At 39.7% G+C, this 21679-nt stretch overlaps 2 protein-coding genes across 6 annotated transcripts; one reads left to right on the top strand and one right to left on the bottom strand.

Moving 5' to 3' along the window:
• Positions 1-19: 19 nt before the first annotated feature.
• tnnt2a (troponin T type 2a (cardiac)) lies at positions 20-7134 on the top strand. 3 transcript variants are annotated; one of them, XM_039604991.1, is made up of 15 exons: positions 20-153; positions 299-375; positions 551-561; positions 1275-1292; positions 2074-2130; positions 3167-3196; positions 3462-3486; positions 4516-4579; positions 4795-4911; positions 5020-5097; positions 5179-5289; positions 5374-5483; positions 5941-6031; positions 6118-6158; positions 6885-7134. In XM_039604991.1, the coding sequence occupies exons 2-15, from the start codon at positions 338-340 to the stop codon at positions 6916-6918; spliced, it is 825 nt and encodes a 274-aa protein (XP_039460925.1). In that variant the 5' UTR covers positions 20-153; positions 299-337; the 3' UTR covers positions 6919-7134. The 3 variants fall into 3 exon arrangements, with proteins under 3 accessions (XP_039460925.1, XP_031609107.1, XP_039460927.1); XM_031753247.2 differs by having other exon boundaries at positions 3459-3486; XM_039604993.1 differs by lacking the exon at positions 1275-1292 and having other exon boundaries at positions 3459-3486.
• Positions 7135-7999: 865 nt separating this feature from the next.
• On the bottom strand, positions 8000-21455 carry LOC116330791 (plakophilin-1). Of its 3 annotated transcripts, none has more exons than XM_039604980.1 (15): positions 21100-21455; positions 20186-20307; positions 16606-16779; positions 16328-16512; positions 16048-16177; positions 15299-15506; positions 14574-14742; positions 14270-14387; positions 12699-12860; positions 12453-12617; positions 11209-11362; positions 10921-11107; positions 10735-10819; positions 10009-10112; positions 8000-9850 (listed from the first exon to the last, which is right to left on the bottom strand). In XM_039604980.1, exons 1-14 carry the CDS (start codon positions 21278-21280, stop codon positions 10041-10043), a joined length of 2112 nt encoding a protein of 703 aa, XP_039460914.1. In that variant the 5' UTR covers positions 21281-21455; the 3' UTR covers positions 8000-9850; positions 10009-10040. The 3 variants fall into 3 exon arrangements, with proteins under 3 accessions (XP_039460914.1, XP_031609090.1, XP_031609091.1); XM_031753230.2 differs by having other exon boundaries at positions 8000-9854; positions 21100-21454; XM_031753231.2 differs by having other exon boundaries at positions 8000-9854; positions 21008-21144.
• Positions 21456-21679: the final 224 nt, after the last annotated feature.

Here is a 21679-nt window from a genome sequence, read left to right as displayed (position 1 = left end):
TTATTAATAACACAACAAGGGGTCCTAAAGCCTCATCCGCACAACACAGTCCGTCCTTCACCCTCTGACACTCACCCCACGCTCCCGTTAGTGAAAGCGGGACCTGTCTTGTGCTGCAAATCCTCTTTCTTCATCCCTTCATCTGAGCCTCAGGTACGATTTACTAACTGTAACGTAACACGTGTGCACACGAAAGAAAGTGTTTTAACCAGAAAATATTGCAGTTTTTATTGATTTGGATAGAAAGTGAAAGAGAATATCATCTGGGGAAAATTCATGATTGGCATTTTGTTCTAAGTAATCAGATTTGCTGCCGCACACCTGAACGCGCCCTATCATGTCAGACAACGAGGAAGTGGTGGAGGAGTATGAGGAGTAGGTTGGATTTTGTTTCTACTTAAAAATACTTCTAAATGTATCCCGAGAGTACATCCACCATTTGTCACTGACACATAGTTTCTTTGCAGGAAACTGTATGATAATTTTATACTGTGATGCATTTGTCTTTTTGATCATAATAGTAACGCGCCTATGTGATTCATTTTCACAGGGAGGTGGAAGGTAAGACCTCTCATCATGACTCATCATACACAGTGCAGTCACAGCAGTGAAAGATGTGCTCAGCGGTTAAAATGAAAACCCTGTTGTTCAGGCAAATGCTTTCTCTTGGCTAATCTGACGAGCGTGATGTAAAAAAACAAAACTGCTGTACTGTATACTCAATGTGCTATTACAAGGATTTAAGAGGAATGTAAAGACATGTTGCTAATTGTGTCTAGTTTGAATGAAATGTCAAGATCATCTATAAATCAAACGTAAATGTTCTGCTTGTTTGTCAACTCCTAGTCAGGTGTAGGAGGAGGTTATTATATGTACGTGTGAGAGTTACAGAATTACCGTGTAAAACTTTTTTCATGGTAAGTCTAATTATAATGTAACACAAAAACACAAATTATATGTGAAGTCAGGAATTGCTAGTGGGAAAGGTTTGCCTTAAGGGCTTCCTGCCAGAAAGTTTTCTTTTCTATTCCTTTTTGCTGCAGCTTGGTGTGGCTTAGGTAAGGATCACAATTTGGATTAAAAATGAGCGAACCAAACGTCCAACGTGCTCATCAAATGCTTATAGTCTGATTACTCGTAAGTTAGTATCAATAATGGTATGGTGGTATGACTTTGTGTGCTAGAAACAACAGTTTGTAGCGTTTGCACTTCTGATTATGTGAAAAGATTGTTCACATGTTTCTCTCTGCGGTTTCCCTGGCTGCACCACACAGAAGAGGAGGCCACTGAAGGTACTGACGGCTTAGGCGCCGATATTTATAAATGAGTGTCAAGGTCATTGATGAATGCTTTTGTCACGTTTCAATAGCACACATCAAGTGTGATTTGGAGGAGTGGTGGACAGCAGCTATCCTGAGAGTCTCTGGGATAAATAACAGAGCTGTGACTGAGCTTCATTTATAACTGCATTTAAAGTAATTGTGATTAATCTCACTTTGAAAGAGATTCATTGATGTATTTGCTTACTTACTTTGCTTGCTCAGCTATTCTTCTCATTTATTTAACCTCCTTACATTACTTTAATTACTTACTCTGTTTACTTACTTCACCTACTGCTCATCGCTTTGCTAACTACTTTTCTGCTTTGCTCATCAGAGGAGCAAGGGGTAGATGAGGAGGAGGAGCAGGAGGAGGAGGAGGAGGAAGGTATTACTTGGGCAGATTATTGGGCAGATTTAATGTTTTTTTTTCTTTCCCAGCACAGTTCATTGATAGCAACCTCGAGGGTGATTTTGTTGATATGGAAACCATATACTATGTTTGCTCGTTGCCTGTTTGTTTATAGAGCAGTTTCAGTCCAAGAAAAACAAAACACAACAATGTGGAAACAAAACATTCAACAGAATCAGACAAGATAGAAGATATCAGTTATGTTTACAGGATGACTCATCTCGTTTCTTTCCCTGTGACTGTACTAATAGAGGTTATTGATCAGAGAGAGTGATTATTCAGACCTAGTGACAGTTAACATTTTTTCTGTGATAAGTCATTATTTGCTTCCTTCTCCACCAGAGGCTCCACAGGAGGAAGACAAGCCTGCTGCAGAAGAGGAGGCTAACGAAGAACAAGGTAGACGTTATTAAAAGTAAAGTCTGGGTCAGGGAATTTGTCAGCGATTACTTAATGGGAGAAATGATAGCTTTGGGCCTGTGTTGACAACACAGTGACGATGAGTAATGTAGTTCACCAGTAACCATCACTCATAGTCAGGCAGGGAGATAACGTGCTATCTCAGTCACATTTCACTTTGGTATGTGACAGTCTGCACTTGAGGATCAAGCATGCAGTTTTTCTTAGTCACACCAGAAGCACCAGCTGGGCTGAGAGTAGTCCTCCAGTCCCTCCCAGCCCCAAGGCTTTTGTTTCTTAGTCAGAACTAGGTGTTTTTCACTGTTTCGGTGTCTCACCTGCTCCCGCTGCCAGATCATTTGAAATGGGAGGGATGTTAGACTTATTCTCACCTTTTGGTTCCTTTATACTGATAAATCAACACCTTGTGAGCTGTCACTTTCCAAAATACAAAAGGCAGGCGACTTGTTGGCGTGCCAAAAAATAAAACCCACGACTACACCCTTCCCTTTTTCCAGTTCAGTGTCTAATTAACCAAGTTGGCAGCATAGGAGACTGTTCTGGGTCTATCAGCTGGCTGGACGACTTTTTTGCTTTCGAGCATGGTCTAGCTAGTTTAGCTGTGCTCTAGTCTTATTACGAAAACAAAAAAAGAACTTGGCTGCATCTTTTGCAGAAAGCCTGTTAAACTAAAACTAAAATTTTTATGGTATTCACTCATAAATATTTGGGTCATTCAAAGGTCACTGATCCCAGACCTTCTTTAGTAAGGCACCATTTGCTATCAGTGCATGCATCTCTGGATAATGTCTCGCTTGTGCATTCATGCAATGTGACACATGATGCAACACTTCACAGATGAGCGCCCGACTTCCTCAGTGCTCTCTTTCAGTCTTTCCCTTCTTCTCGCTTACACTCATCTGTCATTTGGGCCATCATCACTCACTAAAAGACTGCCGTTTACTGTGGCGTAATGCTCAGTCATTTGAGATGTGCTATCACAAATCCTCTCTCAAGCATATTATTTTGGTTTCAGATGGAGAAGGGGAAGCAGAGGAGGGAGAAGGTAAACGAATGAGAATTTCATTTTGTGGCTCTGTTGTTCTTGGATGTTCTCCGCCCTGATATAAATCACGCTCGATCAAAGTGATTAAAAACTGTATTATTACTTTTATAATTAATATCAGCACAAATGGTGGAAACAGACTTCATTGCCATAACTTGCCGAGGCAGACTGGCAGAATTTGTGTTTTTGTGCGGTCTCATTATTAATGTGCGGTTTGCACTAACTCATCCATACTTTCTGCTTGACTTTCTTTCATTAACAGAGGAGGAGGAGGCCAAGCCAAAATTCAAGTAAGTAACACCCACGGATAAACACGTTCTACGATAGCATGGTTATAAATAACAAACATACGATGCATAAATAACCAAAGAGAGGACTGACACCACTCTAATCCTTTTGTTATGTATCACATCAGCAGCAAACCAGTTAAATTTTCACAACTTGATGAGGTTCCTTGATAAGATCCTTCTACATCAACATCTTAAGCTCAAAAGTCAACACGTAATTTTGTTTTTACTTTGTTTTTAAATCCAGGAAGTGCCCCCTTAGATTTAAACTCTGTGGAACATCGTTCCCCTCGCTGCCAAATATGCTCCCTTCATTAAATCTATTAAAATTAGACTTAAAATTTATTACTCACTGGCATTTGAGTCTGTCTGATTCCTCACTGTGTATCCTGTGCCTTTTTTAAAAATTCCATTCCACCTTTTCTACAGCACTTTTCTCAGCACAAGTTGTTTTTAAATGTGCTTTACAAATAGACGCTCAGCATCCCAGTCCACGAGGGCGGTGTCCCTGCAGGTTTTAGATTGTCCTTGATCCATCACAGCTGATTTAAATGGATAAATTACAAATGTCAGTTCTTGTGTTGAGAGTTGAATTGACCACAATTGGCTGTATTTTAACAGCTGTCTTGATTGTTCAGATTTAATTACTTTAATTTAATAAATACAGTGTGCAGAAAAGTACATTTTCAGAGATCTCTAGACTGCGTTTCTCTGGTCTGGCACTAAGAAAAGAAAATCCCAATTTTTGTCTACATATAGTGTATTACCACAGTTTGTACAAAACTATACTGAAACATTAGTTTTGATTTGTAGAAAAATACAGATATGCAGGTACTTCTGAGCAGCAACAGGCAGCAACACGTGGAAACACAGAGGGGACATTTCTTTGGCACATGCTTATTGTTTTTGATCCTCATTTGACACCAACTGTCGTCACAACTAAATTTTCCAGTTATTGACTTTTTTTTTTTAACTGAATTGTTCTTATTTAACCCACGCTTGTTAACTTAATATCTTTTCCTGTTTTTTCAGGCCATTTATCATGCCGAACCTTATTCCCCCTAAGATCCCAGACGGCGAGAGGGTGGATTTTGATGTAAGTGACACAATACAGTACTTACTGTGCATGGGCTTTTGTATCCTGGTGTATTATGTAGAGTTAAATATGTACAGGTCATAGGGTGGAGTAGACATGTCTTCACAGCTTTCATTCTGTATATTTCTAGCTTTCTCTAAGCCTGCTTTCAATTTAGGACCGAAAACACATATGTGCATCAGCATAACATAGCACTGGGTCACTGAATCCAACAGGATATACATCGCAAGAGAATGGAGAAGGATCTGATGGAGCTTCAAACTTTAATCGAGGTTCACTTCGAAAGCAGAAAGAAGGAAGAAGAAGAGCTCATTCAGCTCAAAGAAAGGATTGTGAGTGCACCACACTATAACCAGTCAAATGTAAACCACTTCCCACTTCAAACATTACAGATCTGCTTTAGGATCTGTTTTGATGAGATGTGATGATCTGTTGCTCAGGAGAAGCGTCGCTCTGAGCGAGCAGAGCAGCAAAGAATTCGCAGCGAGCGAGATAAAGAGCGACAGAAGCGTCTTGAGGTAGAGTCCTGTTCTAGGCGCTTTAACACAGTTTATAAAGTGGCACACATTTCACCTCGTCTTTCTCTCGGGGTCCTCTAGGATGAGAGGATTCGCAAGGAGGAGGAGGAGGCCAAAAAGAGGGCAGAGGATGATGCAAAGAAAAAGAAAACCCTCACCAGCCTCCACTTTGGAGGTTACATGCAAAAGCTGGTGAGTCAGCAGAGTTTTAACAGTGGGGGTTTCCAAAAAGTTACACTAGTAACTTTTATAACAGAAATTATTTTGTTTTTAAAGACAGACAAACGGAGTGGCAAGAGGCAGACAGAGAGAGAAAAGAAGAAGAAGATTCTGAATGAAAGGCGCAAATCTCTGGACATCGAGAACCTGAGTCAGGAAAGACTCAAGTAGGTTCAGACGCAGAAAATATGATTTAGAATTTGTAGGTTTGCTCACTCACAAAGAAATGTTTTATGGTAGTTTCATTTTAATGGAGAGAGACGAATATGAACCAAAAATGAATCAATCCACTACCTCCTGATCTCAACTCTCTATGTGTATCAAGAACACCTGTTCATGACATGCAAATCAATTGATAATATTTTGGTAATGTGGAGGTTTTATTTCTGGATTTTTAGTTAATAATCTGCCTCCCTCCATTAAACCAAACAGTACCATAAAAACTAGAGACTCTTCATTTCTTTGCAGGTAAGCAAACAAATTCAGCAGGGCATCAAATAATTATTTCTCCCACTCCATGTTTCATTATATCACCCAATAGCTATTGCATTTTTTCTTTACGACACACAAATTAAAATAATAAAACAATGAAAATAATTCTCGTTATAATAATTTGTTTTCCAGAGAGAAAGCTAAGGAGCTGTGGGAGTGGATCCAGCAGTTGGAGGCAGAGAAGTTTGATCTGCAGTACCAATTCACCAGACAGAAATATGAGGTGCGTGCTCAACATATTGAAGAAATCAAGACATGGCATCAGTGAGACCTGGTCAGAGTGACACATAAATGCTTTCTTCGTTCCAGATTAATGTGCTGAGGAACCGTGTGAGCGACCATCAGAAAACGTGAGCATTATGGTCATGGGAATTTAAGAGTTAAACTTAAATATAGTGAGAAGGGGTTAAAAGAAAGAGCGAGGGAAAGACACTTAGTAACAATAACCAAAAAAATAATAAGAATAATATCACTTATAATTAACAAATAAATGTTTTAAGAGGTGAGGAGAAATTTAAAAAAAAAAATCATATATAATAATTAAATGAGTGAACTTAAAAGAAAAGCAGGTCACCACTGGAGAGGCCCGAGGCAGCTCGGATGAGTGAGGACAGCTTGACTTTTAGTTGCAGCTATGAGTGAAAGCCCCTGAACTTTCAGGTCATGCATCTCCCTTAGAGTGACTTGACAGAATTTTCCATTAATCCCCTCTTCTCTGACTCATGCCAGTGTTTGTGGGGGAAGCTTTATGTTAAGAAACGACCGTCTCTGAGGCCCAAGTGGAAAAGCTTCTTTTTTTTTTTCCAGACTCTGGAAAGTTCCCTGTAGTGTCACAAAATATTGTGTATTCACAACCTCACAGCCGCCTTGTCCTAACTGGGCGAGCTGACTGGGTTTGGCACACAGGTCAGCTGTCATACCTGTCAGAGATAAAGTGAAAGAACATGATGTCACTGTTATTTTTGAAAAGGCTGCAGGAAGATTTCAAAATTTAACTGTGCAACCTCGCCACTATTTGTGTCACATCAGTTGTGCCTGAATCACTGGGCTCACGAACGCTTCTTTTTTTCCAACAGGTCAAAGAGGACCAAGAGAGGATTGAGGAAATAGATGCTGATGTGCTGAGTGACAAGTATCATCATCAGCCCTGTCATGCAGCCACTGCCTCGAACCAAGCCCTGGCTTTACTGTCACACCCAAGTCACACTTATCTTCTTACTGTTGCCTTAAGCACAACTTGGGTCCAGTTTTCCAGCCTTATCTCTCTCTCTCTACTTTTTCAGGATAATGGGGATTTAAAAGTGTAAATAAACAGTCTCACTTTAATGGCTTGCGTTTTGCTCTTCCATAGTGTGCATGTGTTGCTTTGTTGGCAATGAAAAAACTCATGCAAGACCCGATGACAGAAAGCTTAAAGAAAAGACATCCTCTTACTGAAAGACAGGCTCTAACATGACTGGAGCTGACATGATGCTTTTTGGGCTGACGCCCAGACATCCACCCAAGGTTCACCTATGAACACACCCACATTAAATTGAAAAAGAATGAATAATTTCCATTATGCATATTGCAAATGGGAAAATCCTTCTTGTGAAATAGATTGTCCTGTAACTGCCTTTCAACTTCTCAAGTGTATCACCAAGTTTCATATGAGAAAAACTGCTGTTTTTCAGCAAATAGGCAGATACAAGTCCAAAGCCGCCAGTTATTTAGTCTGAAAATACTCAAAATATGCACAAGAAGACACTGAGGACTTCTTTATGATGTCCATGTGGTTTATAACTGGTCACAGGAGCAAAGAAAATGCACGTCATGTTTTTCCACTGCTTTTCCTCAGCAAAGCAACAATGGTTTGTCATGTTATTACTGATAACAAAAAACAAGATCTCGCCCTGCCAAACTGTGTCTCAGTTTTCCCACAAACCTCTGGGGATTCAAAGGGTGAAAAGAAAAAAAAGCCTGTGTTTTACTCAGTGACCAAAAGAGCCTTGTTGAAACCTGCCTGATCCAGAATCAGGAGGAGCAGAAAACAAAGGCACAGTCAGAAAAAAAAAAATTACTAATTCACAATAGTAAATTCTGAATATCGCATTCACTTCAGTGAGTCACGGTTTTGAAAATCATGCATAGATTTAGCACATACTTTAAAGGTTGCTGCTGCTGGAAAAATAACAAAAAACAAAACTCCCAATATTTTTGGCATGTTTTATTTATTCTGAGTGACAGAGAAGCCTCCTACTTATGCGCCTCACACACACACATTTCTCCAAAAAAATACATTCTAAGCAAATACTGACAATGATCAAATGAACCTCAATACAGCAATTTCCCAAGCAGAAAGACATCCCCCTGCCTTGTACCGTCTGAACCTGGGAAAGCCCCCATAGCTGCCTACCACTGTGTTTCATGGCAGGTATGTTTTGTGATGTGTAATGCTGTTTTTTCCAAAAGCATTTCAGTTTTACAAAGATTTAAAACTGTGTTCAATAAACAGGGCGATTTGGTTATGATGGCAGATATCCTGTAAATGACCTCTTTGTAAGCCGTTTTTAAATAAAAACAACTATTAAACATGACACACTTGTAAAAGCAGCTCCTCTTCCCTCAACTGGTGCGCACAGTTCATAATTCATTAAAACGCTGGTTAGAAGGCACGACCCCTTCATCGTCTCCACAACATTTATCTGAATTTTGTCAAAGAACACTCAGAGTTCAGCCGGCACCCAGCTACCAAGTTAACTGCTCATAGTGCTGACTGATAATTTACTGCTGGTTCAAATTTCTACACATAGTTCACGAGTGAGTCAAAGTGATGGGTGCCCAGATGTTGTGTGCTACATCCCAGTCTTTCCATGCCCCTGTTCCCCGCAAGAAAACAAAGCAATACTTAAAAAAGAAATATATACAGCATTTAAAAAAATGTGAATATTGACAAGGCACTCAGTACTAAGAGTCCAAAACTGAACACACTGCTAATAGCTGCTTGAAAAAGTTGAATAACCTTTGTCCTGTATATAATGAAGCTACTACCAGCAGTCGGTTAGCTTAGTTTAACAGAAACCCTGGAAACAAGAGAAGGTAATTTACCTCCACTGTCAACAATTCTGTTTTATGTGGTTTAATGAATAATGAAGACACTACTGAGTTATTCTCTGAGCTTGTTATCAGTCTACATGCTAGGCTAACCAACTGCCAGTTGTAGCTTTTATTTAATGTACAAACAAGCATGATATTAATGTCAAAGAAAGCAAGACAGCACATTTAAATGTTGACTCTTTAAGGAGACAGAATGTTGATAAAAAACAAAAGTGCATTTAGAAATGTACATTAAAAATAGTGCTTCTTTGCTAACCTTGAAAATCAAAGTACTGCTAAAGTGAATATTTGTTGGTCCTTTTTATAAAACCCTTTATGTATTCTTAGTACATTCAACATGAAAATGTATTACCTTCACTAAAGAAAATAAAATGGGGGTGTGGTGGGGATATATTATTATTCTTAAAAAAAAAAAGACAACACCTTCTTTAAATCAGATTTCTCAACTTAATGCAATTATACCACAAATAGTCTTTTTTTTCCATTTTTGTCAGAAAGCTTTCATATTTGGCTGCTCAGATCTCTCTCTGTATATAACTTTTAGTTATGTAGTCAGACACATTTGACAGTGATGGCATTCGTGAATCTAAATAATTGCCGCAAGTAACATTCTGCTGCAGGTAACACTGTCAATCCACACTGTCTGGTGTACGGTGACTTGCAGCCTAAAACAAGCCAGTTTCAGCACACACTACACGCACGTCTAAAAAGCACTCTCAGCCTACCTACTTAGATACAGGCAAACATTTCCAAACACACAGACCACAGGATTAGTTGTAAAATTAAAAGCACTCTATCCTTTATAATATGTACAATGCATCAATCAATGAACAGCAATTGTCAGGCTCTATCCAGATGTTATTAATAAAAAGTATAATTTTTTTCTCTTTTTTTGTTGTCTTCGTTGAAAGGGTGTGGCAACAGCAGTGTCTGAACACGTTGGTTTCTATCTGCAAGCACGGGCACAAGCACATAAGGGAAATGAAAAGAAAGAAAAGAGAGTGGCAAAGAGAAAAAAAAAAGACGTCTTCAGATTTCATATTGCTTTGACCCCAACTGGTCTGAAAATGTGAACAAATACAGCCACGCAAACTGGAATCGTACCTTTTACAGTTACTGCTGCCGATCCCACTCGATCACTGTCCTTCGAGCTGCGAGACCACTTTGGTTATGTTGTCGTTGATGAAGGCTGATTTGGTCAACCCCATCTGTGGGTTAAATAGATCCCATCAGTTAAAGATGTTGCAGAGATGCAATAGTCCACAAACACACGTGGTGTTTGCAACACACCCCTGCAATAATTGTGAGGAGTACTGCTCTCTAAACTCAGAGCAGCGGAGTGAAAAATGTTTTCTATTCATCTGTCACATTTTTTCCTTTACTAGTGACACGCATTAATCTTTGACAGAAATAGTGCTGATAGTGTTAATAACTTGAAGATAGCTGCTTCGCTTTTTACTCGTGCATGAATCTGAAGAAAATGTCTCATATTCCTTCTATCCTCCACCTCAGGCTTTCATCGGGGCGACATCCCCAATTTTCCACGGATTACTCCTCCCGCATGAAACAGTGAGCACTGAAAACAAGTCTACCAGGATTCCAGTCTCATGTTTCTTTATTCACTGATGTTTTGGGTGTGGCAGAAGGGAAGGGAAAGTGAAGAGCCTGAGGAGTCATGATAAACCCCCATCCATTTGTCCACCAATAAAGCTGGGCCCTCCCAGCAAGGAAGTTTGAGCATGAACTAGCACATCACTGAAACGTCACCTTAAGATAATTAAACGCACTCTCAGCTATACCATTAGCCCATTTCTCCCTTTTCTAATTTACCTTTTTCATAGCGCTTTGCAAATTCTTGTCTTGCCATATGCTGTACAGCAGCAGCGAGGCTGCGTTACTGCCCTTGGTCAACTTCCTAAAAAGAAAAGAAGTCGTCATCGGTCATAGAAACAAGCTGAAGCTTGCCACCTCTGCAAATGATATAAAAACAAAACAAAACAAAAAAACAACACTCACTTGTTTTCACTGAGGTCAGTTAGTGACTGAATGACAGGATTAGTGATGACCTTCTTGCTGGTGTCACTGTTTGCCGACATCAGTCTTACAACTGTGAGGCAAGCTGCTGCTATAGACTCGTCAGAATTTCCGAACTTAGAGGGTCCACCCTGCAGGAGTTCTCCGAGCTGAGGCAAAATCTGCTTTGCTAAAAGAAAACAGCAAATCAATTTTATGTGGACTAAACTTGCATATCTGGAAACTGGATAGTCAAAGTCTTTCATGCGCTATCATTATCCCACTTCTTACCCATGGTGCCTTGCACACTGCTGGTCCGAGACATGTTACCCAACAAGGACAAGGCAGTGTTCTGAAGCTTCGGGTTAGATGGCTTCAGCAGAGGTCCAAATTGACTCAGATCTCTGGACTTACTAACCAAAATTTGGCTCACAGCATCTGACGCCTGAAAATGGTTTTACAAAGAGGAATAAAAAACCTTTATGAGGCACTTTATTTAATGTTTGTGTTTATTTAACACAGGGGGAAAAACATCAACAACACCCACAACGGAATTAGCGAAAAAGGCCTTTCTTAAAAATATGAGACTTATGTCAAAGAACAGGCTATTTTCTTTGTTGTAAAGCACAGCTTCAGAATGTTTAGTAGTGTCTGTAACCATGTGCCATTTTCACACATGAACTCTAGACAGTGTTGGGAGAATCAGCTTGGGACACTGGCCTCAGTTGCTCTTTGCTTCAGAAGGAAACATCCTGTGTCAGACATATTCTCATTACTTGAAAATCTCTGTTTAGTTAAGGCCAGTGTGGAGGAGGCTGGATCGCCACTCGCTGTGAATTCTCCAGAAATATTCCCACACTGATACGTTATACACAATCTGCACTAAGGAGCTGGCAGAGGAAAGTTTAAGCCAGCTGAAGCTGTTCTTAAATACTGCTGTCACCAGTTAATCTTGACTAATAACTGGAATATAGCGTTCTTCACTTTTAACACAACAAAACCACACATCGCTGTATATGGGAGAATAACTGCTAGAGGTTGAACAAGATTCACCTTTACACTGTGAGGGAGAAAAGAAAACGATAAGACGGTTTAAGAGCTCTGCATAGGACAAAGGGGAAAAACAGAACCTTAGAACTGATGCCTGAAGAGGCTTGAAAAAACTTTTCAAAAGAGTTAAACGGCAAGGAATTATATCGATTGTAATATGAATGTCACATGGGTTTTACGACCACAAGACAACTTGCCATTTGCTGCATGTGCAGTTTCTTTTAAAAGGATCAGAAAAACATGCATGTATATATGTATAAATATGATCAATAGCCCATTACATTATGTTGTGACTTACACAGTTAACTAATGTGTAGATGTTTTGTGTTGTAAAACAAGTGAAATTCATCTACAAACTCCACCCTTTCTCACAAAACGTAGTCAAGAGGTTTTCTTGTTTTTCTTTCCTCTTTCATAAATCAACCTGAGATAATCCAGTTACAGAGTAACACCATAATCCTAATAATTAACTTCTTTGTACTCACGTTTCCCTTGGTGGCAGTGAGGTTCTGCAGAGCACCACAGCAGGCCTCTAGAGTGGCTTTGTTCTCGGACGATTCCAGGAGGGACAGGTAGGTGTCTATAGCGTTAGGATGGGACAACCACTTAACACCTGATGGGGGGCTAGCATCTACAGTATCAAAGGAGAACTGAGAGAAGCAGAGAAGGGAAGTTTAAATGACAGACTCCAACAAACAAAATAGTCTACAGGCATTTTGCTTAATGCCCACCGTCTTTTGCGCCTTGCTGCTCTTAGGGCTGAAGCATCCAATTGTGGGGCTTTTCTCAGGTTGGGCATCTCTACTTGGGTTGTAGTTGCTGAAACTCCCAGAGGACTCTTGCTCCAGTTTGTATGACAAGTTATGGAGGATGCATGCACAGTTCTCCAAGGACTAAAGAACAGGAGAGAGTTCACATTAAAAAGTACATTAAAGGTTTTATTTTCATACTTTTGTCTGTTATGACTCATAAACAGCATAGCAGACCTATCTGCTGATGAACTGGACAACAGTTTTAGCGTAAGACACTAGACTGACACTAGCCCAGGGGGTTAAATTTGTCTGAGAAGCTACAACCTTTACTGTATCAAGTGCAAAAATAGTAAATAAAAACTGACAAACATTTGGTTCATGTAGATGTTATCTTTTTCAGTATAGCCATTAAAGAATGACAACAGGCCAACACACAACTAGTAAAACACATTGAGCAATTTGTTTGAAAAATGAAAGGCTTAATAGACATGTTTTCAGGCTGCTGACAACATATTTAGACTACAGTAGCCTAAGAAATACTGCAATCTAATAACAGTCATCAATTCATAATTAATAGTAAATATAAAGGTGCTTTTTGTTTGCATGTTTCATAAAAAAAACACTACATACTTGTGTTTATATACTATTATGAGGTCACCGTTTTACAACTGGATCAAATGGGAAGCCCTATTCAAGGTAACCCTACGTTTCTCTATGTTGTTTGTGCAGTGAGATGGCTCTAATCTCTGCCTGTCCCTTACAGAACACACAAAGCACTTTCGCCAATTACATGCTTTAGTTCATGAAGTCTGTGTAAACTCTGAATTAACATAAACATAGAATTAAGGACACACCCACACCTGAAACGTCCACAAATTACAGATACACACAGAATTATAATAAGCTTGTAGTTTAGCGAGCATACGTACATTCACACAGGTATGTTTTCAAGAAAACAAACATAAAGACAAATTTAGAATCTGGATTGACTACATTCTGTAAGAGACGCAAGATAAATGTTGTACAACTTTGACTACACAAGGATTCGTCACAAGATATGATTCCAAAAACAGAAAACCCCTCACTCACGCACAATTTAAACAAACAAACTGGTGTAAACCAGAAAAACAATAAAGCCACAAAGACAAAGAAGGCCCCAATGATTATGAGGCTGGTGATGCATCCGTTTCAATACTGATTAGCTCTACAAGCAGAACTGAAAGACAGTTTACAATGACAAAAACAATATAATCAATATATCAACAAATACTAATAACCAATTTGCTAAATTATCATTAATCGATTACTGGTTAACTTTCTGTCACTGACGTCTCTGAAAAATCAATCAACTGCTTCAGCTCTACTGATTTTACTGATGCGATGACGATAGTAGACAAAACAAACTCTCCATTTTGGCTACACTGCCTGATTATGTACTGTTATATGGGAATCATTAGACTACCAGTGAAAAAGTTATGAATACTTGTAACTGATGGGAAAACGTTGAATTGTTGGTGATAAAAGAGTTAACTGTGTGTTTAAGTGGTTACCGAGTCATCAGGGTTTTCCTCTGCCACACAGGACTTCATGTAACTCATGAGGGAGTCGATGAGGCCAGGACAGCTTCTCATTGTCTGCCTCTGTCCATCCTTACCAGAGCTCAAGTTCCTGCAACCACCATTAAATCATCATTGCAGCGTGTACATGCATATAAAAAGAGCAAATACGTGATCCCTTAAATTAAGTGAAAACAGATGTTATAACATACATAAATCCCTTTTATAGCCACTGTATAAAAGATATTAAATGGCTGATCGCTGGCATTACAAATCCTTGACAAAGACCTATTCTTACCGCAGGCACCCTGTGGCACAGTTGAAGACAGAGGGGTCAATGTAGCTGCTCGGACCAGTGTCTGACAAGCTTGTGTAAGGCACCACCACATGTTGAGTTAGGGCGGGCAGTGCTGTAGCTGTAAGCTCTTGCTTCAGCTCGTTGGCAGAGGACAGGTTCCACAGCAGGCCTATAATATGGCAACCAAGGGAGAATACATGCAACCGGTGTTTTGTTTTGTTTTTTTTTAAGCCAGACAGTCCATTTGATATTATGGGCATTTCATCCATCATCAAATTGGTTCGCTCGATTTCACTTTTTGTCTGAATTATTACTGGAATCACTACTACTTCATTTCTGTTTCTCTACTAAATGCACAAGCTGCATGTCTAATACACAGGCGATGACAAGGACCTTCTAAAAGGCAAATTTTCTCAAATTTTTTAAGGAAACTGCAGTCAAGTTATTTCCATAAGACCTAAAATGTACTGAATGATAAAAAATAAAATACAACAAGGAAGAAAAATCCCTGAAGACAAGAGAAAATACCAAGTGAGAATACCCACTTTTTTTCTTCCGGGTTAGTTGATTCCATGTGAAATAAACTAACAACTACATGTTACCTTTAGTCACCCTGTCTATATATTTTAATAAAAACTCTCAAAATAAAGTTCAGATAAAATTTTAAAAAAGGGCGGGGATTTGTTAGATATGTCAGTGTCTTCTATCTCAGTAAAAGTTCCTACCGGTAATTTGTTTCTGGGTCTCAGTAGAATCTGTTTCCTTTAGCAGCTGAAGGGCCTTAGCTATACCACCACAGCGCTGAACTTCCAGTTTGTTATTTTGGTTCTTGAACGCCAGGTTCCTCAGAGCTCCAGCAGCAACCTGACACACCTGAGGATTACCGCTTCTCAGCAGGGTCACCAGAGTAGGAATACCCCCGAGTTGGAAAACCTGCAACACAGAAATACAAAGCAGAGAAGTGGAGAGAATTTTTTGATGTGATATGAAAGCAAAATTAGTTACAAGGTCATTACTTATTAATTAGTAGTATGTAAATCATGTATTAGCATTGCTTATATTCACCTATTTTCAGAAACGAATAGATGCTCATGCATTTTTATTTAAAGTGCATCACATGTGTGCATAAGCTTTGCGTATGGGAACATGAGAGGATCATATTTTTTTTTAAGTAAAAAAGTACCAGGATGTTCTCTCTTATAACTTCTGGCCTGAGGATGGAAACCAATAAAAACTGAAGTGAATTTTTTTCTTAAAAAGCCTCATTACTCTCAAAACTAACTGAAACTAAACTGAATTAAAAACAGCAAGTCAAGATATAATAAAAATAACAGCTAATTAGAAAATACAAAACTATAATAACCCTGTACTATACAAGGTAATCCCTGCAAAAAAGGACTACGCTTGGTGAGCATGTGCATGTTTATCTTCACAATAAGCATGTACAAGTAATCTTTTGTGTGCCTGCTCGGACCTCTGATTTGGCAGACTCGTCGGTGTAGGTGGTGTGTTGGATGAAAGTTGCTCCCCACTGCTGGTAACTTTCCTCACTGCTACTCAAAAACTCTACAGCCTCCTTCAGGGTCGGGTCTGGAATGTTCATCCTGGAGAAACACACCCAGGAATGTAAGCAAGGGTAGGAAATTCGAAAAGAAATGCGCTCTTCTGAGTTTAGTAAACAGTCTGGATTTAATTTCAAGTTTTAAAATATATAATAAGCTACATTTTAATGCCAGAAAGAAAGGTGACCTTACATTGATTTATTCTCCATTTTCATGGTACCCATCTTGCCCTCATTTTGAGACTGGGTGGAGGGCATCCGGACTATGCGTGACTGGCTGCTGGTTATCGCATTACCGTTAGTCCCTGACGAAACACTGTGTCTGTTTGTTCGAGTTTGAAAGGTGCTTTGGCCCTGTGCCATCTGTCCTTTTATTCTCTAGAAAGCAACAAAAAATAGTTTAGAAATTTTTTTTGGTACTTCTATGTGAACTAGGCAGAACAGAAAAAATGTAAAACATAAAATGATCACCATGCTAGGTCCAGCGGCAGGAGAAAAAGGTGGAGCCAAGGCAGGGTCACTCTTACTGGGTTTTATCCCATTGGGACTCTTTGGCCAGGTGGAGGCATTGATTTGCTCTTCCCAAACACCGGAGGTACTCATATATCTTCCTCCAGAATTTCTAGTGGATAGAGTACGACTCGTCTGCATTGTCAAAAGAGAGAGAATGTTTGACGCAGGAGATTTACTTACTGTCCAAGCAACATTTGCATTGTTGGTTTTCCAGAGGATTACAAACTTTGAAAACATACAAATGACACACTGCAAAACTCCACAACAAAACAGGGAAATTTCATCTGACACAAAGCCTGCATGCCGCTTCCTATCCTTCTTTTTCTCGGTTTACACTGAGGAAACCTGTAGAATAAAGCAAACGATCATACATGCTAATGTAACAAAATATCCGTCATTTGAGACTAACCCAAGCCATTTCTGTTCTAAGACTGATGATACATTGGAGCAATTTCAAACAGAGGAGCTTTGTGTGCACAAGTGAGACTGAGCACCTGCTAAACCTGTATTCACGATCTTGATGTAATTGCCAGCTTAATCTCGTAATTGTGCATCATTTAAGAGTTCATTTATTATCCTTTTATTTTTGCAATCTATGAAGTGTAGTTTGTGTGTGCGCGTTTGTTCACATATAAAACACACTTGGCGAGCTTTCCCATAAAGTAAGGACCCAACATGTCTCACTAATGCTTTACTGATTAGTCATCTACCCAATTAAATGCTTGTCTCCTATTGGTTTGTTTCAAAAACTGAAAAAAAAAAAAATAATACAGAAAGGAGGACAGGAAAAACCTTGCCTTTACACGACCACAAAACCAAACAGTCTCAGCTCACTCTTTTGAATCGCAGAGTTTATTAGGAATGAGGACCTGCTACACGTGAAGCAGGTGCTCCGGATACACACACATATGAGTTTTCTTATTGGTCTTTAGCTCGTTCCTGTTCCTAACCGGACTGGTTGCTGAGTTACCATCCATATGTCAGCCATGATACCAGGCAGTAAAAAACATGGTGAAAGAAAGATATGTCAACAGTACACTTGATAAGAGGAGATAGTGTGAGATAGTGTGTTTGAGCCACAAGAACCTTTCATACACAGGACAATGTGGACAAATGCAAATTCAGCACAGCAAGTCCAGAATACAGAGACAAACAACACAATGCTTCCATTCTGGCATTATACTAATAAAAAAAATGGCTTTATGGGCAGCACGGCTACAGCCTGGAGCACTGAGCCACAGCAAGAAGGTCCTGAGTTCAATTACACAGGAGTTTGCAATGTGGACAAATGCAAATTCATGCAACAGGAAGTCTATCCAAATACTAGAGACAAACAACACAATGCGGCCTGTCCATTCTGGCTGGGATAGGCTATACTACCCTGAAAAGGATAAGCGGAAGCGAAAATGGATGGATGGATGGCTTTATTGTTTTCTGTTATGAGAAGAGATTATACCTGGGATTAACAAAACTTTATTGTATGTGGTGTTGCCAGAAAGAAGCCGTATCAAACAGCACCGAGTTATACGTCAACAGGTTAGCGAACTTGCCTGGAAAAAAAAAAAAAAAAAAAGCGGCAAAAGAAATTGGAAAAAAAAAAAAGGGTAAACGGGCTGGTTCTTATGTAGGACTTTTCTACTTGAGCACGCAAAGCGTTTTATATAACACACCTCCTGGAGCCCATTCATACCCAGTCATACAAGCACTTTATTCTACACCTATCTAAAATTTACACACATTCATACTCCGATGAACACATTAGAGAGCAACTTTGGGTTCACCATACTGCCAAACGAGATACTGAACCCCACGCAGACTAAACACTGGAGCAATCAGGCATTGAACCTGCACCCTTAAAATTAGCAGATGACCAGCTCTAGCTCCTAAGCGGCTACAACCACCAACAGAACTGTAAAAGCTCAATTCCAAGCCCCATCAAACAGATTCTGAGGTGGCTTCCGAGATACATAAAAAAGTTGTTATCTGCATCAAAGACATTAACGCTTCTATCTTTGTGGCCCTGTCCGTCCACTGCGTGCAATGTTGCAACTTAATGGGCAGGATTGTTTCATGATAACATGGTAATGCATAGTTGACAAATTCAGCTAATAAAAATGTAAGAACTGCACAAACACAAAAACTGTGAGTAATTCAGTTTGTTATACTTTTTTCTAGGTTTTCGTTTAATAAAGACATAAATAATTGTATTCGTAAGCTATCTCGTTCAAGCAGTACTTGTAAATGCTGTATTAGATAACACGTTGTATTCAAACTGCTGGATACAATTTCTGAACTAAGTAACTTGCGTTTTATTTTTGTTCTGTGGATTATTTGGCAACGACCTTGCGACCTAAGTGTTTCATGATGTGATGATTATGAGTCTTCATCAGCAAGAGCACATCACCGCACTCCCTCGACATTCCTCAACTCACTGTCAGATCAAATCAGGACAACAAACAAATATCACACACACACACACACACACACACACACACACACACACACACACACACACACACACACACAGCGACAAACCACTCAGCCATGGAATTTCAAATAGTTCAGTATTGTAAATGAGTTATTTCACCCTGACTGCTCCTGGCAAGACTCACAGAACAACATTCGAAAACAACAACAAATTAACACCAGCGCTGCGCTGCGCAAAAATACACTCCGGTTTGTGAGAAGAAAAAAAATGCTTGTGCAAAAAAGGTGCAGATTTTTTTCAGGGTTTTCGGTACGAGAGAACATTGTATCGATTGAGATTACCTCAGGCATGAACTCCAGGAGACCCATGTAGCTACAGAGTCATCAGCCAGTATCATCATTTCCTAAAACAATGTCGTAAATCACCAGTGACTGAGCGTGCGCTCCCATTTGGTGTCAACACTAACATATGGACTAATAGGCATCCTCCTTGAATTTAAGATTGCATCCAATTGCTCCATCAACCCTAAATTTCACACAGTTGAGTTTCAAAACATAACCCCCTCATTTTGAAGGGTGGGGCACAGAAATGCCACACACACAAACACACCCTGACTTGTAAAAGCACACATTGGAAATGGCCAGACATTTGGGGATGCATCTATTTTTTTGTTTTTGTTTTTTCTTGTCGAGAATTACAACATAACCAAAAACAATCTTGCATCTATCTGTTTAAAGAAGCTGGAAACCAAAGGGCATTTAGTTTAGAAAAAATTAAGCAGTGTATCTTTAATATGATGTAGATTTATTCATATTATTGGCTCTGATAAGCATGAGCAAAGATCTCTAGTACGAGACTAGCAAGAGACACAAATTTTAAAGAAAGAGCATCTGGTTTAAAAAAATAAAGTAAAATCAGCTCTCAATCAAATATGCAGATCCATCTGTTGTGGCAGCCACCTTGCTAACAGGGAAGCAGCAAAATTAAGCTTTCTGTGTGAACATAATGAGCAAAAAAACATGTTGAGCATAAGCGGTTAAGTGTCTCACGGCGTCTGTTGCTGGGAAAGAGGTTTGTGCTCTGAACAACAAAATGCGCTGCTGAAATTACCTCTTTCATGGTGCCAGCCGACATAGTGGACTTGCTGCGGTGGAAGTTGCCATTTGCTTTGGATGGAGAATACTTGAATGAGGCAAAATCTGTTTGTTTTGTGAAAGACTGCAGAGGTGGACCTGTTGAGATACAAGAGACACACAGTTTTACAAAATAATAATAATAATAATTTGTATATATATATATATATATATATATATATATGATATATATATAAATATATATATATATACTATATACTGAGTGTCACACACGCCATTCCCACGGAGGTTACAAGTGAACACGTCCTTTTAGATAACAGCAAACAAAAACTGAAGGTAATTAAGATACCTAGAAGTAACTTAAACATTACAAAGGAGCTGCACACTGCAGAAGGCAACCTGATAACCGGAGGTGCGTGCGCAACTCCGGCTTTGATTTCTCACCCTTTACAATCGGGTGTTTGTTAAAGGGTAAGCAAAATCTTCCTAGCCCAGTTTCACCCCATTTTCAGAAGAAATTCTTACGTCAGCAATCGTCGTTACACTATTCTCACGCCTGCTAGAACTCGCTAGTGTCACCTTGCGGGTCTTTTGTTTAAAAAAAACAAACAAACAAAAAAAAAAACTGTCACTTTGATACCAAATAGCCTTGAAACATATTTAAACCCCTACTTTTCAACCTACAAATTATACTGCTCCTGTGAAGTTATACATAAAAAGGAAAGAAATAAAAAGGAAAGGAAAACGTGGCACATTAAAAAAAAAGCAAAAAAAAAAAAAAGCATGTCGAGCCCGTTAAGCGGTGCTACTTCAATGGAAGTTGTGTGACGCATCTTACCCAGGTAACACAACGCTCAGTTAACGTGCCCCACAGACACATTGGGTTTTTGGTTTTTGCGGTACTATAGTTGTAGAAACTTATTTCCATACTTGTAGGAGAAGGAGCTCTGACACTCTTGCCGTGTTTGGACTTGCTCCTCTTAATGCTGTGAACCTGGTCCAGCACGCGCTGCTGTCCCAACCGCAACTTGTTGTCGGAGGGTAGCGCGAGCGAAGTATCCTCCGCGCCCCCCATGGTCGTCGCTGATCGCAGCGGCTCCGGAGCCATCATCTTCCCAACTCGGCGCCCCTCTTGTGAACGGATCGACTGAACGGGCTTCCAGAGAAGCGCAGGCCCGGAGGAAAAATAAAAAGTGCACCGACAGCTGTAACGGCCGTGCCAAGTATGCAGATGGGTTGTGGTTGTTCTCGGAGCAGTGGCGGTATAACTCCACCCTCGGAACCGCGCCCCGTCGGGAGAGTTCACAGAAAGGTGTGGTGTGAAAGGAGGAGCCCAGAAAGGCAGGAATTCCACTGCGCAGTACTCGGTATACATGCAAGGGGGAAAAAGCGCTAATGTAGCTCTTCTTAAAATTGAAAATACAGAATTAAAAACCAAACAAACAACCATATAGGAGCATGTTCAGCCTGTTTTGCGGTGCAACTGCCACTGCCACTTGTGGAAAAGTTG

This window comes from Oreochromis aureus, linkage group 20 (genome assembly GCF_013358895.1).
Source record: "Oreochromis aureus strain Israel breed Guangdong linkage group 20, ZZ_aureus, whole genome shotgun sequence".
Lineage (NCBI taxonomy): Eukaryota > Metazoa > Chordata > Actinopteri > Cichliformes > Cichlidae > Oreochromis > Oreochromis aureus.
The sequence above is the reverse complement of the archived record's forward strand: the minus strand, read 5'-3'. Positions and strand labels throughout refer to the sequence as shown.

Coding starts and splice junctions, on each gene's coding strand:
- tnnt2a (XM_031753247.2), top strand. CDS start 338: ATGTCAGACAACGAGGAAGTGGTGGAGGAGTATGAGGA. Junction 5,290..5,373: donor GAGGTTACATGCAAAAGCTG/GTGAGTCAGCAG, acceptor TTGTTTTTAAAG/ACAGACAAACGGAGTGGCAA. Junction 5,484..5,940: donor CTGAGTCAGGAAAGACTCAA/GTAGGTTCAGAC, acceptor TTTGTTTTCCAG/AGAGAAAGCTAAGGAGCTGT.
- LOC116330791 (XM_039604980.1), bottom strand. CDS start 21,280: ATGATGGCTCCGGAGCCGCTGCGATCAGCGACGACCATGGGGGGCGCG. Junction 16,780..20,185: donor CGGCTGGCACCATGAAAGAG/GTAATTTCAGCA, acceptor TTGACAATGCAG/ACGAGTCGTACTCTATCCAC. Junction 12,618..12,698: donor GCAGCAAGGCGCAAAAGACG/GTGGGCATTAAG, acceptor TGCTTCTCTCAG/TTCTCCTTTGATACTGTAGA.